At 37.5% G+C, this 19,283-nt stretch overlaps 1 protein-coding gene across 1 annotated transcript; it reads left to right on the plus strand.

Moving 5' to 3' along the window:
* Window positions 1-1,716: 1,716 nt before the first annotated feature.
* Window positions 1,717-19,018, plus strand: LOC102234192 (hephaestin-like protein 1). Its single transcript, XM_023342759.1, has 20 exons — window positions 1,717-2,147; window positions 4,191-4,435; window positions 5,776-5,988; window positions 6,210-6,401; window positions 6,614-6,868; window positions 8,853-9,018; window positions 10,062-10,192; window positions 10,319-10,450; window positions 10,777-10,982; window positions 11,155-11,299; window positions 11,428-11,640; window positions 12,814-13,030; window positions 13,153-13,283; window positions 13,363-13,488; window positions 13,577-13,683; window positions 13,788-14,022; window positions 14,689-14,828; window positions 14,945-15,098; window positions 15,191-15,211; window positions 16,979-19,018. Exons 1-20 carry the CDS (start codon window positions 1,975-1,977, stop codon window positions 17,062-17,064), a joined length of 3,288 nt encoding a protein of 1,095 aa, XP_023198527.1. The 5' UTR covers window positions 1,717-1,974; the 3' UTR covers window positions 17,065-19,018.
* The last annotated feature ends 265 nt before the right edge of the window (window positions 19,019-19,283 follow it).

Consider the following 19,283-nt stretch of genomic DNA (forward strand, 5'->3'; position numbering starts at 1 on the left):
CTGCGCCACCACAGCACCCCCGCTAAAGATATTTCTAATTATAATATAAGAAATATAAAAATGTACACAATAATATGTCAGTTAATCTTATGCTCCAATTAGCCTTGTTGACTTTTCCTCTTGCCTCTGCATGTATATTCAATTACTTCTGATTGAGTATTGAGTAATAGTAAAAATTAATAAAGAAACAAGCCTTGAAGGAATAGTTCAGAAATTCTAGAGTCGAGTTCTGTCAAAATATATAATATAATATATGTATATAATATTTAATATGTGAGCTGAAGTAGATAGTTCTTATACTGTGATCCTTTAATATATATATTGATTTATATATTAAGCCATTAGGACCAATATATTAATTGGTCCTAATGGCTGGAGCTAAGCTGTTTATGTGAAAACTATTTTATGAACCTTTAAGTAATTTTCAAGTTTGCAGTGGGTTGTAATCCAAAAAGAAGCCAATAGTTGTTTGCGCCACAAATATGTTTGTGAAATTACTGAGGTTTAAATGGGCCTTAAACTATAAAAGGGGTATTTTATTGTTTTTCGTGACGGAGGATAACTTGATCTACTCTTCTTTGTCACAGTTTCCATTGTTTAAAACAGCAATAAAAATCAGACCATGTGCAAGTTTATGCAAACAACAATTTTTTGAAGCTGGTCCTGATCTATGAACACAAACAGACATCTATGTACTTATTATTATTAGTGGATTTTCATGGTTTCTTGCTTTTTCTATTTGTAAAAGTGGCCACAGGAAATGTACCACATTAAATAAATACCCACGTGAAAGAGAAAGTCATCAAATAATAATGAAAGATTCTTCAATACTCTGTGTAACTCATAAATTAAGGCGTACACTAAATAATGTTTTAGCTACATTGGTTTTACATTGTTGATGCTATACCATCACTGTGTAGACCCATAAATTAAGTTATTAAATGTGTTTAAGTTAAAGAGACTGTACTTGTAATTTTTAAAAACATATTAGAACCTCTACAAAGATTTTATAAAGCAATATAAAGACAGGCTGTGTTTCTGTGAGAGAGCACATTATTCTAAACACTTCTAAACAAACGTCTATCACTTATTGATGCAATTTGGAAGAACCTCTTTATCATAAACTATTATATCTTCTTGTCTGATGACTTTATCTGTATTATTTTGTGGAACTCGTGGCATAATATAAACATCTCCCAGGACATTCTGGTTTAATCCAGTGAACCAGTGTGTGTTCCTTCACTTTGTTTGGACAAGAAGTGGCAACTCTACACCGCTGGGAACAATAACACGACCGATGTGGCTTCCTGTGGCTTACTCACCCACTGCTCATATGTGGTCACACACACAGCAGAGTGCCGAGTTAAACGACCACAAACGTTTGGAGATAGTTTCACTGGAAAAAAAACAAACAACTAGAAAACCTACAAGAAAAAACTTCCATGCTCAGAATATGAGTGCCACAAAACGTGCTTTTTCTGGTTACTCTGGTTATAATTGGGCAGTTGGTCCAGTAAGTGCTTGAAAATCTATAAATTTACTGAGCTCCTATTTCTAAATGAAAAGATTGAGGACCGCTGCTGTAAATTGATGGGAATGTGAAAGAGAAAGCAAATAACAAGGCGCTTATTCGTCGAAACAAAAACAAAAAGACAAACAGTTAACTGAGATTAGAGCCCTCTCGTGTTCTTGAGTCCGCATTTTGGCGTGAATTAATCGATTATCTTAATGTCTCTGCAGAGGAATTTAATTATATTTTGACGTGCCAGAGCGAGTGCTTGTTACGCCTGCCCATCTGGTGCCACAGGAGGCGGTCATATCACCGGCGCTCTCCGGCTCAATGGACTAACTGTCTTCATTTGCAGGCTTTCTTTCATAAGTGCTGCACCCTGGACGCACTTCAGTCTCTCTGCGGAGGTTTCACTTGTTCCTCTGAGCTTCCTTCCCGTCAGCGCACAGGGGTCACATCCTAACATGGCTCGGAGACTCTGGCTCTTGCTAAGCAATTTGTTGTTTGTTCTCTCGTTTGGCGCGGAAGGGGCTTACAGCAGGGAGAGAGTTTACTTTATCGGAATCATAGAGGACGACTGGTCTTACGCACCAAGTGAAAAAAACCTACTGAACGGCCTGAACATCGAAGATGACGAGTAAGTTTTTATGACTTTATTCGGGCTTGTTGGAAAGGCCTTTTTAGTGGTCATCTTTACGCTTCCATTTTCATTCATTTGATCTATCACGTTCTGTGGCCAACCCACATGAGGTGCGAAGGTAAACAGAGACGTTTAATAGTGAAGAGACAAGAAGAAACTGCAAATGAATGGAGAAGGGATTTACTCTTTCTAGATCAAAACTGTTTTTTTTCTTTTTTTTCGGGTTATTAGGGCACGTTATCAAGGTGTGACAGAGTTTAGACCTCTGACCGGACTGTTGTGCGTGGCTGGAAGTCTGACTGATGCGCAAAATATTAACAGAGAAAAACGCGCTGCTCTTCTGATGCATCAGTGCACCTACTACGTGTTTTCACACCAGTCACAGAACAGGAAAGGGAAGGCGTAAAAGTTAGTTAAGTTACGGTGAAGCTGCTGTATGTATATAGAATGAGATGAAAAGGTATTTGATACCTCTCAATTTGATTTTCTTTTTGTTTCAGAACATAAAAGAAAGTTTTCTTTCAGACCAACTTTAGTTGAGTCAATACAAACTTATTTCAAAATCTCAAGTTATGATTTTAAACTAAACCAGACACATGGCACAGTGTGAAAACAATGAATTGCCCTCCAAATCAAATGGCGGCAGCATCAAGGATTTTTGACCACTGGTGGCCTGTTTATGGTCATGCCACAGGATCTCAAACAGACCATCACACTACTACCACCGTGTTCCAGCATGATGTTCTCTTTCTGAAATATTATATGTCAGTTTTATGTCAAATGTAATAGGACAGACACCTTCCAAAAAGTTTAATCTTTGTTTCATCTGTTCATATACCAAAAATGCTTAAGGAACATCACGATGTATAGTGGCAAATATTAGATGGATCTCACAGTTGTTTCTACCTTGGATTTCTCCTGTGGATAATTTTTCTGTTGTATGATTACTAAACATATGGCCAGCAGTGCCCCAGACATTATTGTCACATTCTTTCGTGACTCCCTGGATGAGATATTGCGGTGTTCTTGGAGTAATTTAGCCACTACTATCAATTTGTGTCACTGTTTTTCATTACTTCTTTTTTTTTTTTTTTGCTTCTTGAATTTCTTGCTGCTTTTTGAGATTAAAAAAAGCAACAAGAAAATACTTCACCATGACGCAAACTGGCAACAGTCTGCTTCATGTTAGACAGGATGTATTTTAGTGATTTTTGTATGATTTATTTGATATGGGATGTTTCAACAGCTGATCTGACATTTAAAAGTAAGCATCACGAATTTCTTAAAGTAAACAATAAATAAAAGTGAAGGAATAGGTTGTTGTGTACTTGAAAGCAACAAAGAGCTTTTTAACATGCAGGATTTGTGAAAAAAGTAATATTTTGTTCTTTTGTTCTCTTTTTCAGTTACTTATTTCTTGTAAAAAAAAAAAAAAACATTGATCACAGTAAATCCAAGAGAATACTATTTTTTTTTCATAAAAAGCCAAACATCTAATTAATACTTCACCTGAATATTGCCAGAGAAAACAGAAAAACATGAACAATCATAAAACACCTTGTCACCACACAGGCATAACGTTTTTTAAAAACCTTTTTATTGCACAACAAGCCAGAAAGCCCCGCGGTCTTGCAAAAAGATCAAAATAAAGTTACAAGTTTGCATTGTTCTTCTTTTCTGATTGCTGCAGTTTTGAGGTGGATACATAGTAGCTAAACTGCATTTGTCACAGGTTCAGAAACAGCTTATTATCTTTGAAAAACATGTAATCATAACAAAAACATCTCAAATTGTAGAGGATCTGGCCAGTTATAAACTTTGCTGCATAATTAGCCAAAATCAGCTTCTATAAGATCTAAAAACCTAAAATTTTTTCCAGCTACTTGAGTAAAATTTTACTATGTGCAACACGATAGAATTGGTTTGTTCACCATAGAGAACAAGTATATGTGTTGAAGATGGCCTTATGGGCTGAGATTTATCTATTTTGTATAGTTCCTCTACTTTATATATAACTACTTCCTCCTCTTTCTATTTCAGACATGCGTCTATTTTCTTGGAAAGAGGGAAAGACCGCATTGGCAGTACCTACAAGAAAGCAATGTACAGAGAGTACACAGACGCCACCTACAGCCACCTGGCGGCCCGGCCAGATTGGCTTGGTTTTCTGGGACCCATATTGCGAGCCGAGGTTGATGATGTCATCATAATTCACTTAAAAAACTTTGCTAACAGGAGCTACTCCATACATCCCCACGGACTTTTCTACGCGAAGGACGCAGAAGGTAAAGTATCACACAATGAACAAGCTCACAGTTGGAGAGGAATCACAAGTTCTTGTAAAGAGCATGTGTTGGATAGCCATGGCTGAAAATGTGGACGCACGAAGCATTAATTTTCACTGATTATGTCAACTATAGTTGCTTATATGCAGTACATATAAGCATTAATGTCATGGTGTTATTTTAGAAAGTGAAAGTATCTCTGCTCAGTTAGTTCTCCAATTTCAAATGACTGGGAAGCCCTGTTTTAAGCTCCATTACTCCCTGGCCGTCACAGACACTAGTGGAATGTGTTCAGTGGTCTCTTCCAGCTGCTACATTACACAAGAGTAAGATTACTCTGACAGCTCTGGGAGGCTTTAGCTTCTGTTGAGCATTTCCTGCTCTCCACCACCCCCTGTAATCGCACCCCATCCTGGGGAAGATTTTTCTTAATCACAGTCAAAACACAAACCGCTTATTTATGTTTTTTATCTTCGTGAAGCTTTTCTGTTAAATTTCCACAGATGTACAAACTGAAACTCCTCCGGAATAAAAGATGATGTGCTTAAAAGAGGAACTACAAAGGCTGTCATACATATAACTGATACATTTGGTTATTAACCACTGTCATGTGAGGAAAATGCTTTTGGGTTAAGGTTCACCAGTGCAAAGTGCTCCAAATTCAAATGCACAAAGTGATTTAGCTTTTTGAATGGAAAATATAGAATAAACAGTTACACTCATCCTATAAACTACAAAACAGTTCTAAAATTATGCAAAATGCACTGACAGATGATAGTAGGAAGTTTCTTCGCATTGAAAGAAAGTTCTTTCTACTTTTGCCACATTCATCCTCCGTATGAGGAACTGCTGGAAAGATATTGACGTCATCTGTCCATTATTGGCTTGTGCTTGATCAGGAGAAGCGATTGCTGCAAAGTCAATAAACTGATGCAGTTGGTTGTGAGCTTTTCTGCCTTGTTGCCCTGCTGGAATCAAGTTTGAATGTACTTAATCATCTTTTAATCCTTCTGTATATTGAACTGAGATGACTATATACTTCTGTATAAACTGGATCTGTTGGATTTGTAGAATTTGTTGTAAATCAACATTAAATTCACTTGAAAATATTGTGTTCAAAAGATGGAATGCTAAGGAAAAGAAAGTTGCTATTTCATTAAGTTCTTGACTAATTTTAAGTTAAAAGGCCACAAAATCACTTAAAGAAACTCAAGAGAACCTAAAGTAATTGAATGATGTGGTAAACCTGAGGAAAGTGAAAGCATATTATTGCTCCTCTTCTGTAAAATTGATCTGAACATGAATAATGAGAGCACTAATCATGGGCTTTGTTTTATCAGGAGCTCTGTATCCAGACAAGACACTCAATGATTTGAAGGAGGATGACTCTGTCCCTCCAGGGGGCAGCTACACTTACCGCTGGGAGGTAAGACCGAGGTTTGCCCCCACAAACGATGACGCCGACTGCCTGACCTGGGTCTACCACTCCCATATTGATACTCCAAAGGATATTGCCTCAGGCCTCATTGGACCTCTCATCACATGCAAGAAAGGTACAAAAAAGTATATGAAACACTGTCAGCTTCTGTGGAGAGTTTCATTGTATATATAATATAGAAGAACTGCATTGTTCTTATCTGCACTATATATGTCTTTAATAATAAGTTAGCTGAACCCAGCATTAATTTTAAAAATAATTCTAAGAGAAGTTATCAAATTAAATAAAAAATATCTGAAAAGACATTAAAGAAGCATTTGTTATTTGTGCTCTAAGGAATTCTGAAGAATCCTGGAAGACAAGTTTCCGAGTCGGCCCGCAAGGATGTCGATCAGGACATCTATTTGTTGTTCAGTGTGGTGGATGAAAACCTGAGCTGGTACCTGGAAGACAACATTAAGAGATGCTCGGAACCAGATGGGGTCTCTTCAGACGATCCAGAGTTTGAGGAGTCGAACTTGATGCATGGTGAGAACCTTTCCCCTTTTAAGACTGTTCTCATTGAAAACAACTGCACACATTATCAAAAAAGTACTTTTTACTGGTCAATTAGTTTTCCGATTGTAATCCTTTCCTGCTTCCCTTCTGTTGAAAAGTTAATTGTAATAATACTAAATTCTGTAAATACACTATTCTTTTAATTTGTTGTTCATTTAGTTCTGTTTTCTTTTGTACTACAGCTATAAACGGGTACACATTTGGTAATCTGCCTGGTATTAAGCTCTGCCAGCACCGGCCTGTAGCCTGGCATTTATTTGGGATGGGTAACGAAGTGGATGTCCACAGTGCTTTTTTCCATGGAAACACTCTGCTGGACCGAGGCCACCGCACTGATACAATCAGCCTGTTTCCGGCCACGTTCGCTACTGCTACCATGGTCCCAAAAATGAGAGGAAAGTGGCTGCTGAGCTGCCAGGTTAATGACCACTTACAAGGTAGGACAACTTGCCCTTTAACCTTTGTTTCACCTCTGCCCCCTCTAACTGCCTCCCCTGCTGACAGGGGAGAATGTGTGCCTGCGGGGTGCTGCTGTTTTTGTTACCAGCATTCACATAGCAGAGGGGTGTGTTTCTGTTCAAATTGGGCCATGATGTGTTTTATTGATGTCCAAAGTCCGGTGAACATCCGCCTCAAAGAATTGCACTCTCTCAAAATACAACAAATACAGCTCCTTGAAAATGTTTTTCACATTTTTATGTGACTGTTTAGGAAAAAAAATTGTTTTTGTTTTGAGAGAGAGCGATACACTGAATCAGTCAGAGAAATGCGCATTTGTCTTTAGATATTTTATTTAGAAAATCAGAGTAAGTGTCAGCGAGTGAGAAAATAAAAGCAAGAGAGAAGAAGAATTGAAACGTAACACAATTATCCTTTTATATCTTTTCAGTCACATGTATGGTGTCTTCCATCCATCTCTCTCCTGTAGGGAGTTTCTCTCAGTTTCTCCCATCTCTGGTTAATTGGAACCTCCGTCCCTAAATCAAACCTGGTTCAAACGAGTTTCGCTTGGAAATAGAAGAAAAAGCATCTTCACTGAAACCTCCTACAACACTTTCTCAGAAACCTCCGTTATCAGTTCTTTCTTCCCAGTAAATAAGCCAAAGTTTTAATTTCCAAGACATGACAAATCAAGATGATATGGAGAATGAGGTGTGACGAATGCGATCACCATTTGTATTTACCCCACTTTACTACTCTGTTACTCCTAAGTAAAAGCCAGTGCAAAAAAGTGACTTAAGGAAGTAGTAAAAGAAAAACTAATGATGTTGATCTCAGTTTGATCAACCACAGAATATGGTTGTTCTGTGCAGGACTCTGAGGTTTGTTTGTAGTGAATAAACAGAATTATGAAAACTAAAGAACGAAGCAGACATGTCAAAGATAAACCAATTGAGAAATTGGTTTTCCCATAAAACTGTATTACAAGTGTAAACTATTTCACAGAGAACTATACAACTCATCATCTAAAACTGGAAAGAATATAGCATAATCACTGATGGTTTTTGTATGAATAGCACCTTTAGCAATCCTGTCTGTCTGCCATTCGCTGACCAATAAAAACACAGGAATTCATCTCATTTCTGGCTGGGAGAAAGTGAAGAAGTCTTCAATAGGTGCGAACAAAAGTCTCTGTATTTTCAGCAGCAAATACAGTAGCACCTGTATTTACAGGTGTTTCCAGCTTCCCATTAGCTGCACAAGCATAAACAACAAAAACAGGCTCAATTTTATACTTGTTTAACCTTATTTGGGAGCCCCCTTTTCATAACTGCCCTGGGTGACTAAGCAACAAAGCATGATTGCTAATTTACCAAAACATGATCACCTAAGATGATTGGTCTTGCAAGAAGAGCTTTAAATGGTGAAACAGAAAAGAGTCCCTTGGTAGTTCAGGAGGTGTCGCAAAACTCACCAGCTTGGGTGGAAAAACTACGTCAAAACATGGAATTAAATGATCATCCCAGACTCCACCCAGTCTGACTGAGCTTTAACTATTTCGCAAAGAACAAAGATTCAGTCTTAGTTCCAAAGTAGGTAAAAGCTTTCCAGTGTTAATTACACCAAAATTGGTCAGAAATAATTGATTCAGGATGTCAGTTTTTTTATTTGAACATTTAAAACAGTTAGCCAAGCAGGCACTCTTTCTTTTACTTCACCAGTATGCACCAACATGTGCTGGTGTGTGACATTAGTTATGAAAAAAATACAGTGAATGTTTTGGTTGGATCATGACAAATTGTGAAAATGTTGAAAGTGTGTAAGGCATTAATTGTTAAAGTCTATAACTGGTGTTGGAATTGTTTAAATTTGAGGCAAGTAACACTTTTTGATGTTCTTCAATTTCCTGTCATGTAAAGATAAGAAAGGAATTTTTGTAAACAAACTCATATTTTGTACCTATTTGATTTTTTTTCTCAGCTGGTATGCAGGCCTTTTACGAAGTGATGTCATGTGACTCTTCGTCTGGCAGCACAATACCTGGTGTTGTCAGGAATTTCTACCTGGCAGCAGAGGAAGTCCAGTGGAACTACGCCCCCTCAGAAAAGAATTTGATTAAAAACGCATCGCTTACTGAAGAGGGCAGGTGAGTAATCGTGCGTAGCATAGAGTAATGTTTTGAATAATCCAGAATCAAGGTCAATTGGTGAAGTTTGTGCTCTGAAAATGCGGACTTTCAGTGTATGAGTATGAGGATGTATGAGTTTTAAAGTGATTGAGCCAGAGTCCCATCTGAATTCTAATAAATAATGAAAGGTCTGAGTTTTAATGGCTCACATCTTGTCATGCTAACAGCTCAAAGCAATTTACACTACAACCAGAATAGATTGATAGGTAACTTTCCAATTGTAAGACAACTAGACTTGTCATTGAGTCACAACAACCAAAAAAAAAGAAACACCAAAGTAATCCAAACATCCCCAGGATATGAGTTGAGGAAGTTCTACTGCGGGTGGGGATGCCGCTGTTTACACTGGCATGAAAGGAGCAGAGGACGCTTTGAGAGATACACTGAGAGATTTCCTAAGAGTGGAAATCTTGGTCAGGCACCCAGAGAGGAAACAGAGACATCGATTGCATGTCCTTAGGAAGAGCTAGGAAAGTAAATTTAGAAAGCAAAATCATCTGGGGGAGTGAAGAGGTTACCAGTTAACTCTAACCCAGGCAGGCTGTGGGAAGATTAGACTAGACTAGACTAGACTGGACTGGACTAGACTAGACTAGAATAGAATAGAAATATATTTTATTATCCCCAGTAGGGAAATTCTGGAACAACAGCAGTAAAGAGACAGAAATCATCAAGATTCACAAATTATTTTGATAAATACATCATTATTTGAAATGGTGTACTCCGATTCAAAGGCATGTCCAACTTAGTGGGATCATTTTAAAAATGTACATGTGTATTTGAGCATTAAAAAACCAACAGGCTATTTACAAGAAGTGACAATGAAAACAACAGAGGAGTACAAATAACAGCAGAAATGTTTTTTGAAATGAGAGTAAAATAAATATTAATTTGGATAACTAGATCTGTAAGTAAAACGGAGATAGAGATAGATGTGTCTGTCAGGAATAGAATAATAGATTTATTGATCTGTTTGTTTTCTGTTGTCCTTTCCTTTTTAGGGCATCAGATGTGTTTTTTAGCCGAGATAATGGAGCAATTGGAGGTACCTATGTAAAAGTAATATACAAAGAGTACACAGACAATACCTTCACCCACGTCAAAGCATCACCATCCCATCATGGACTCTTGGGTACTTGTTTTTCTCTCTGCCCTTTTCTCCAAATGCACTGTTTAATGTTAAAGTTGCTCATTTTGCATTTCTTCTGTCTTCTCAAAGCAGCCCACTGTTAATTTCCTTTTTCAAACCTTTGACCAGGTCCTGTTCTGAGGGCAGAGGAGGGCGATATTCTTAGAGTGACATTCCAGAACAAGGCCAACAGAAGCTACAGCATTCATCCTCATGGACTTCACTATGAGAAACATTCCCAGGGAACCAGCTACGAAGATGGTGAGGAAGCAGTTGGTGACAAGGATTTTTTTTTTTAAAGCCTGTATTATAAAATTAAATAAAAAAAACTTTGTTGTGCCTGTCAAAAAAAAGTTTAGCTCTTTTGTAAAGCTAAGCATTTTATTTTCACACTGTTTTGCTCATTTGTTCCAAATTACAGAGAGAGAAAAATTAAAAACAATATTGACTCAGAGAATTCAGATAATAAAAGAAAATAGTAACAGTAATAAAAAAAAACAACAACTATATTTTAATGAACACAAAATATAATGAGACTGTGAAAGTGTATTAATTGAACTTTCATTGCTTTGTCTGTAATGTTTCAGGTTCTGACAACCCAGGGTCACATGTTGACTCGGGTAAGGAATTTGTCTACACTTGGCGGGTGCTGGAAGGCCCGTCGCCATCCGATTCTCCTTGTATTCCCTACATGTACTACTCCGCCACGGATCCTGTCAAGGATACCAACTCTGGATTAGTTGGGCCTCTACTTGTGTGTAAACGAGGAGCGCTGGGGAAGAATGGAATCCAGGTAGGGGTTTTATAATCTCTTGGCACACACACTTTTCCCACAATAAGAGAATCCTACTGTGTTATGTATCCTCTAATTATAGTTGCACTGCTACAAAGCCATACATAAACACATTCTGTCATTTCTAGATGTCTCTCTGTTTCCTGAATTGTGTGTGTTTATTGTTCAACAGAAGGGTGTTGACAAGGAGTTCTTCCTCCTTTTCTCTGTCATGGATGAAAACTTGAGCTGGTATCTGAATGAAAGCATCAGGCTTTTCGGCACTGCTGAGACAGATGAAGAAGACGAGAACTTTGTGGAGAGCAACAAAATGCATGGTAATCAGTTTGTTTGAAAACGGCTGCACAGTTTTCTCTTAATGAGACTTTTACGAACAGAGATCATAGTTTTATCTTTCGAGATCCAGCTTGTACTTTGCTAATTATTTTGTCCCTTTCTGTTTCAGCTATAAATGGACTCATGTACGGGAACCTTCCGGGGCTGGAAATGTGTGCCGGGGACAATGTCATGTGGTACACCTTTGGGCTCGGCACAGAGGCAGACATACACGGAGTGTATTTTGAGGGAAACACCTTTGAGAAACAAAGCACTACACGCGATACAGTCAGCCTGTTTCCCCACACCACTGCAGCTCTCTTCATGCAGCCAAATAATCATGGTTTGTCATTTGCATTCATTTTCTATAACTGAAAAAGTATTGTAAAATGTGATCTAAGGGAGGATAATGTTTGGACACCAAAACCCAGTGGCCCTTTGGACCTTCCACAATAGTTGTTAATATCGCTGGCAAAAAAATAATAGCAAAGAACTAATTAAGGCTTTTATACTTAGGCATAATAACAAATGCAGGTTGGAGTTTTTCAGTTTTTGCCATTGAATAATGCCACTTAATTTCCAAAACGAAATTCTTTATTTGTTCGTTATGACATTTTCTACAGATATCAACATCTAGTAGAAGAAAATGTATCGCTGATTTTCTATCATTTTAAACCATATTAAAAAATGGTGATTATTTTAAAAATACAACAAATTTTCTATATGTTTAGCCTCTTACTAATTGTTCGTTTTTGCTCAATGAATGTAATTCGTACATTAATTCATACATTCATACAATAATTGTACTCTTATGAATGCTTACTTTCAGTATTTACTGAAGCCTGCAGAGTCTCAGAGGTTTTGTGCAATATTGCAAACTGCTGTGCAATATGACCCTGGAGCAAATTTGTTGGGTTGTTTGCTCCTTAAAAGATTGGCTATCCTAAATATTTTCTTTGGGGAATTGTTTCAGGTAGATAAAGAAAATGATTTGGAAACTGTCTTGTATCTCCTCACGAAGCTTGCTTATGGGCAGCAGTCTCAAGTGTGTTCAAAGTGTTTTGGAACACACTTGTGGTTGCTCTATACTAGGAAACTGCCAAAAATACTGGCTTTTACTGAGGGATATTGCTGATCAATTAATCCAATACGTCTGATTATTAATTTTAAAAGTCTTCTATAAAGTTTATTATGTATACCTGGGACTCAACAAGGGTCTTCTTGATTTATATCATGACATTTCCCATTGTGTAATTGCTTGAATTTTAGGAACACAAAAATCCACAAAATTACTGATGGGAGAATTTGCAGGAAATCTCAATAGTAGGATTTTAAGTGATAAGCTGGAGCTTTGGGACAAATGTAATTTAAAACAGAAAGAGGGATGTGTGCTACCCTCCCACACAAAACTTTCAAACAGCTGAAGACAATCTTTTTTGTTCCAACAGGAAATCTACTAAGAATCATGGTAATAAAATTTGATGACATCATTTGTTTTGTTCTTTGACCCTCTCAGGCCTGTTTGAGGTGGACTGCAGAACAACAGATCACTTCTCAGCTGGCATGAGGCACCTTTACAAAGTCAAACCTTGCAAGGCAAAAAGCATACATGCCCCACACTCTGACTCTCCCAGGATTGTGAAGTATTATATCAGTGCAGAGGAAATTGAATGGGACTACTCACCTACAAGAGACTGGGAGCTGGAGAAACACAAAACAAATCCAGAGGAGAGGTGTGTGAGTAAGGCAGGACGACTGTGAGATGATGCGTCTATGTGTTGCACTTGGAGCCTGTAATTAGTGGTGGAGCTTATTACTGTTTGTTGATGGAAGCTAATTGGTACATGTCTCCCAGTCCAGGCAATATATTTGTGGGTAAAGGGGAGAACAGGATTGGCTCCCGCTATAAGAAGGTAGTGTATCGTGAATACACAGATGAAACCTTCAAAAATCAGAAGGCACGGGAGGAACACTTGGGCATCTTGGGTGAGATCAGCACCTCCTTACATCAGCATTGCTAAATAAACTGAGAGAATGGCAGAGAATATCTTTCTTCCATTTGTAGGTCCGATAATCCACGGAGAGGTGGGAGAGCGGATTCTGATTATATTCAAAAACAAAGCCAGTCGGCCTTACTCCATCACACCACACGGAGTCAAGGCCAGCGGTTCACACACTGCTGTTCAACCTGGTGAGAATAAGGAAAACAAATCTTTATAACAGGAGCTGTTTCCTCTGAATTAACTTTATGGAGTTTATATATTCTATCTTTCCTTCAGGCCACATTATTGAGTTGACTTGGGATATTCCTAAAAGCTCTGGACCAACAAATTCAGATCCTAACTGCACTACCTATGCTTACTTCTCATCTGTTGACTACGTCAAGGTACATCCCTCCTTCTTACAGAAACATTAACTTGTAAGTACGTCATTTGCAGTTTAAATTTCATGTCTAAATAGTAGCTAAAGCACTCATGTCTTCATGCTCAGGATCTCTTTAGTGGTCTTCTTGGGCCGCTGGTGATATGCAGGCCTGGGACTCTGGGCCATGGCGAGTTGGTTGACAGACAAAGGCGGGACATAGACAGGGAGTTTGCGCTGCTGTTTTTGGTGTATGATGAAAACCAGTCCTGGTACTTGGATGACAACATTAAGACATACCTTGGCGTCGACCCTGGAACATTTAAAAAAGATGAAGACTTTAAGGAGAGTAACTTGATGCACGGTACGAACAAAAGAGGGTGGTGTGGAAACTTTTACTTTTTAATTAAGCGATTTGTAAACTTTAGTCACATATAAAGAGTGGAAATAAACAAGTGGAAACACTGTGTGGATAGACATGCTTTGAATATAACATTTGGAGACACTGTCTCAGTTAGACTTACTTATGAAACATGGACTAAAAACATTTCCCTGTGGTCTTATGAATCATTTTCTGTCTGCACGTCATGGTCACTGTGTCGTCCGTTTAAAAAAAATGACCATCTATTTTTGGTATGCACGGACCGTTTATGAGATCTCTGTGAGATGCTTTGTAGCAACTGACCTATTTGGTCAAGACAATGCCAAAAAAACATTCTGCACAAATTACAACAGCAGAAGTGTTTACATTTCCAGCGGTCCAGAGTGGTCATCCAGTCTAAGTAAATGGTACATTCTGAAACAAACAGCTTGAGAAATTTGGTAAAATCCTAAGATTAAAAAAAAAAAAGTCTTGCACAAGAACTACAAGTTTATAACATATGGTGCAACAAAGGAGAAAACAGCTCTTTTCCAGCTTACATCATTTATAGTCAAAACAGGGTAGTGTTATGGTAAGAAGGTTTAATTTTATGTCAAGATGGTTTCCCGTCACAGCTGGTTGTGTGATTTATAAATGTGTGTGTTACAGGAATTAATGGTAGACTGTATGGTAACCTCCGTGGACTGGTGATGAAGGAGAATGAGAAAGTCGACTGGTATCTACTTGGCATGGGCAATGAAATAGACATGCACACAGTTCACTTTCATGCCGAAACCTTCATCTACAGGGTTTGTTCCAGGACACTCAGTTCCTCGGTTGTGTTATTTTGCATATTTCCTCTTCTTTGTTCCCTTTGCGGTATCTTATGGACAGTTGTGTGTGTGTGCGTGTGTGTGGGTGTTAGACGGACCATGTGCATCGCGCAGATGTTTTCGATTTGTTCCCTGGGATTTTCCAGACTGTTGAGATGGTGGCGGCAAACCCAGGGACATGGCTGCTCCATTGTCATGTCTTTGACCACATCCATGCAGGCATGGAGACCACTTATACAATAAAAGGTGCGTATCTAAAGCATTCTGTTTGTGCCGCTTATTAAACATACCCATATTCAAGCTGTCCTCCTACATGTGCTTTGTTTGTGTCTTTACAGCTACAGAAATCCACTTGCGAGGTGAGCGAATTATAGAAGGATTTTTTTTATACACTCAGCAATGTGCACAAGAGTAGAAAATGAATCTCAGTGCATGTGCTGTCCTGCTTTGTAGAAGGAGTTTAAAAAGTTTTACTCTGAGTAAATAATCAACTACCTCATCCTCTACACTTGTTAAGGCATGAGGGACCTCTAGTAAAAAAATAACTTTAAAATATGGGTTTTCTTTATGCAGCTTCACAATTTAACACTTAAACAATTTTCGGAAAAATCTTTTTGAGAGATTTGGTTCAGATTACAGTGCCAGTGCCACGCCCTTTTATAAATAGGAAATACTCAGAGAGGGATCGTTGAATAATTGTTTAAGAATTTTTTCTACACTTTTATCTTCAGAACAAGCAGCACATTTTATTTTAGATTTAGGTCTACAGTAGGAACTGAGGCAGATAGAGGAAGGTTCATTTTATGTTTGTTGAACTATTTCCCTGTTCCTGTTTTTGGATCAGTTCAAACTTAGGCCTTCTTCTGGACTTGTTTGCCAAAGTTTCAGTTGTATTATTGAAGCAGTTATGAATAAATTGTGGGGAAATAGCTACCTTCTTGTGGCCTTCCCCTAAGTTGAGAAATTCGAAACACAGTCGGTTCATTTGAATGAGATATTTCCCTTTTTTTCCTTTCACTGCAGTGAGTGTGAAAGAGAAATGTGCCCCTATACGCGATACAAAATTCCATCCCATTGAAACACATTTTTTAAGATTACCAAGCCTTCTGACCACTGCAAGATTCGTGTTGTTAGTTTGGACACACTCAAGCATGCATCCTCCTTAACACCAAGTAAAAATTAGACAGAAAGGGAGTGGTAATAACTGTTGAATAAAGGAGTTTATAATAAAAACAGACACTTATTTCCTTTCTAGAAGGGAAATTAATGATTAGGGTAATCAAAAGGAGGCCTCTAACATTTTGTTTTAAGCACTGTCTAGTCCATTTGTTATCTTAAACTATTAATTATGTACATTTTCTTTTAAAATCTAAATATAACAAAGGTGAGAGCAATATAAGGCCTAATGATAGCTTTATTTATTTTAGACATATGAACTGTTTGAAACAAAGCATTCATTACTGCACCATACAAAACATCCCAAGTAATCCAGGCCAAGGGGCCAAAAATAGAAAACAGAAATAAGAATATAATTGAAGCCTAGAATTTATACATTTGTAATTATAAGATAAGATTATTTATTTGTCTCCCATGGGAGAAATTTGTCTGAGAAGAGGGAACAAGGCTGCAGTACAACAAAGACAGAACAATACCGTAGCTTTTCTGATTGTCCCAAACGAAATAGGAAAAGTTTACACACTTATGTGATTATGTCCCTATTTTATAATAGTTATTTACAACAGTCCGATGTAGTGTGAAATAAAACAAACCTTAGCATATTTAAACACTAAGGTATTCTTTAGCAACTGTCAATATTTTGTATTTGACCTGGTAGAAGCTCAGCGCTCATTTAACTCTGTCCAGTCGGAGAGTGGTGCAGGTTGCAGCGTTAGCGTCGTTATGCGAAGCAATTGGAATGTTTTTCACAATCTGATTCTGTTTGATTAGCGTTAAGCAAAGGAACATGTTATCATCTGGGTCAGGTGACCTTGTGGCGCTGACGGTATGCGTGCAGTCATGTTCATGAACATATTAAAAAGGAATATTTTTTTAAAAAGCATTTCTAGAGTTACTTTAAACTTGTTCCTTGTGTGATCAGAGAACTAACTTTCTTGTGTTCCTCACAGCTACTGCACCAGAACATAAAGTCGGTTTGAAGACGCTGCTGTTCGCACCTGGATTCAGTCTGCTAGTCAGAAGAATTTATAGATGAGGGACAGATGATTGTATGTGTGTTAGCACAATTATGGTCAATGATGCACCTTTCTTTTGATTGCCTAAAGTAATCAAAACTCTGTAAGATAATGCATAATAGATTGTATTGTGTATGTTATGTCAACCACTGGATGGTCATGCCTATTCCAATAGCTTGATGGTATTTTTTAATTGTGCACTGTCAGTCCATTATTTTAAGAAAAAGGGAGATGTTGAACCAAATATTTTAAGTTGGTTTTGAATGTATGGGTAAATCTATTTCTTCAAGCTGTTTTGTTAACTTGAAGAAATTTGTTTTTGATGAAAAGAAAGACCACTGTTTTTTTTCTTTCTCTTTTTTGACTTCTGCATGTGAGCATCTCTTACTACCACAAGGTGGTGATCATTCATGCATCCATTCAGTCTGGAAACAAACGGAAAGTTATTCAAAGAGCAGGTCGTCGAGTCTGTCTGAATGCAGCAGTCAACAAAGTCTGCATCACAGTTCACAGATCTATGGATTTTTGTTATGGAGACTAGCATGGTGTGAATGTTGTAGATTTTGTGAAATTATATTGAGTTCACCAGATGGATTCAGTTCATTAGCAAGAGTTTAGTTTTTCATGGGAAGTGTTGTTTAAATGGGGACCAAGAAAGCAGTGCTGCAGTTTTAAGTCAAATTTCATTCAAACCATGTATTGTTTTTCATAAGGTGCATTTTGTTTCTGATTTAGTTATTTTGTTTCTAATTTAGCTATTAACTGAAATTACATTTTAACCTTGGTGAATTGCTCATATTTTGGTTACACAGCGACTGTTTGTGGGTCTGGTGGACTTGCTGCATTTTACTGTTGAAACTCAGCACAAAATAAATATAAACAGAATTTTTTTATTTTATTTTTGCCTTTAGACTTTAAAAGAAAACATTGTAAGAAAAGAAATTATTACTCATTCATGTTTGCTCTATGATGAAAACATTTAAATTTAAAACGGATCAAATTTCTTTTCAATATGTTTATCTTATTACACAAGAATCAAATGTGATTGTAGTGTGCTTTCTAAATCTTAATGTTGCTCGAAAATAATACATTTTTCCTCAAGACGTCCATTAGTTGGTCATAACATTTTCAAACAGGCCTGTAGTTATCTGTGTTTGTAGCAGATGGATTTCCTTATTCAAAACAATAAGGCTAAATATATAAAATCTGAACTTGGAGATCTGGCTGTATATAACAGCTTTGTGGCTCCATGGGGCCCACAGAGCCTGAAAGTTGGGAAAAATTAGTGCCTTGAAATTTTGAAACTGAATTTTTCGTTTTGACAGTTCAGGACCTTTAAAATAAATGTGTTCAAATCCCTAAATCCCTCCTCTGGTATCTTCCCCAATGAACCAGATATATAATGAGATGGATAAACCCTATGAAGTAAAAAAATAGTGCACTGTTGGTTAATTTTAATTGTGGTCTATTTGTGTATGCAGGAGTTTGTGATAAGACTGAATAATTATTAAGCCTTTCATGGGCACTCATAGTAGCAGGTCTAGAAGACGGTCCTTCATCATTTCCTGAAACACAAATCCAGGGTGTGATAGAGGAGTGTTTCTTTACCTCTCAATCTAACAGCTTGACCTGTGTACCAGCAGAAATTAGCATATCAGTGTTTATGTCCCTGTGATTGTTGTTGTTCACTCAGTGATTGATTTGCATATTGATCACATCAGATCTAGAGTCCACTGCAAGTTAAGACAAACACTACCCAAACTGAAAAACAACTTTTAACCATCCTGGATTTGTAACCCTTCCAACTTTCATGCAATTCATTTAAACTTCTAAATTTTTAGGCATGAATATTATAGTATGCATGTATAAGAATTACTGATGACTGTTTTATCTATTTTTTAGTCACAAAATGGGTCAACATGAGTAGGCCTAATGTGCAGCATCCAAGAATGTGTTTATTGCATAAATTAATGAAATAAACTATAAAAAAAACAGCTTCTGAGTCTTTGATCTTCAAAACGTGGGCATCATGTGCACCCAGCATATGATGCCCACCCTCCACCCCATCCTTTAAATGTCTATTTTTTATTTCAAATATATCTTGTTTTGAACATTGTCTTCTAGGGTGGTTTTAACTTTACAAAAACATAACTGAAAAAGATGAAATGGCTCTTTAAATTACCATCAAGTGAGAAGCTGTATGTCAGATGACAACTTCTGCCTCATGGTCAGCCGAGGA

This window comes from Xiphophorus maculatus, chromosome 11 (assembly GCF_002775205.1).
Source record: "Xiphophorus maculatus strain JP 163 A chromosome 11, X_maculatus-5.0-male, whole genome shotgun sequence".
NCBI classification, from domain to species: Eukaryota; Metazoa; Chordata; class Actinopteri; order Cyprinodontiformes; family Poeciliidae; genus Xiphophorus; species Xiphophorus maculatus.

Coding starts and splice junctions, on each gene's coding strand:
- LOC102234192 (XM_023342759.1), top strand. CDS start 1,975: ATGGCTCGGAGACTCTGGCTCTTGCTAAGCAATTTGTTGTTTGTTCTC. Junction 13,031..13,152: donor AAAACAAATCCAGAGGAGAG/GTGTGTGAGTAA, acceptor CATGTCTCCCAG/TCCAGGCAATATATTTGTGG. Junction 15,212..16,978: donor TACAGAAATCCACTTGCGAG/GTGAGCGAATTA, acceptor TGTTCCTCACAG/CTACTGCACCAGAACATAAA.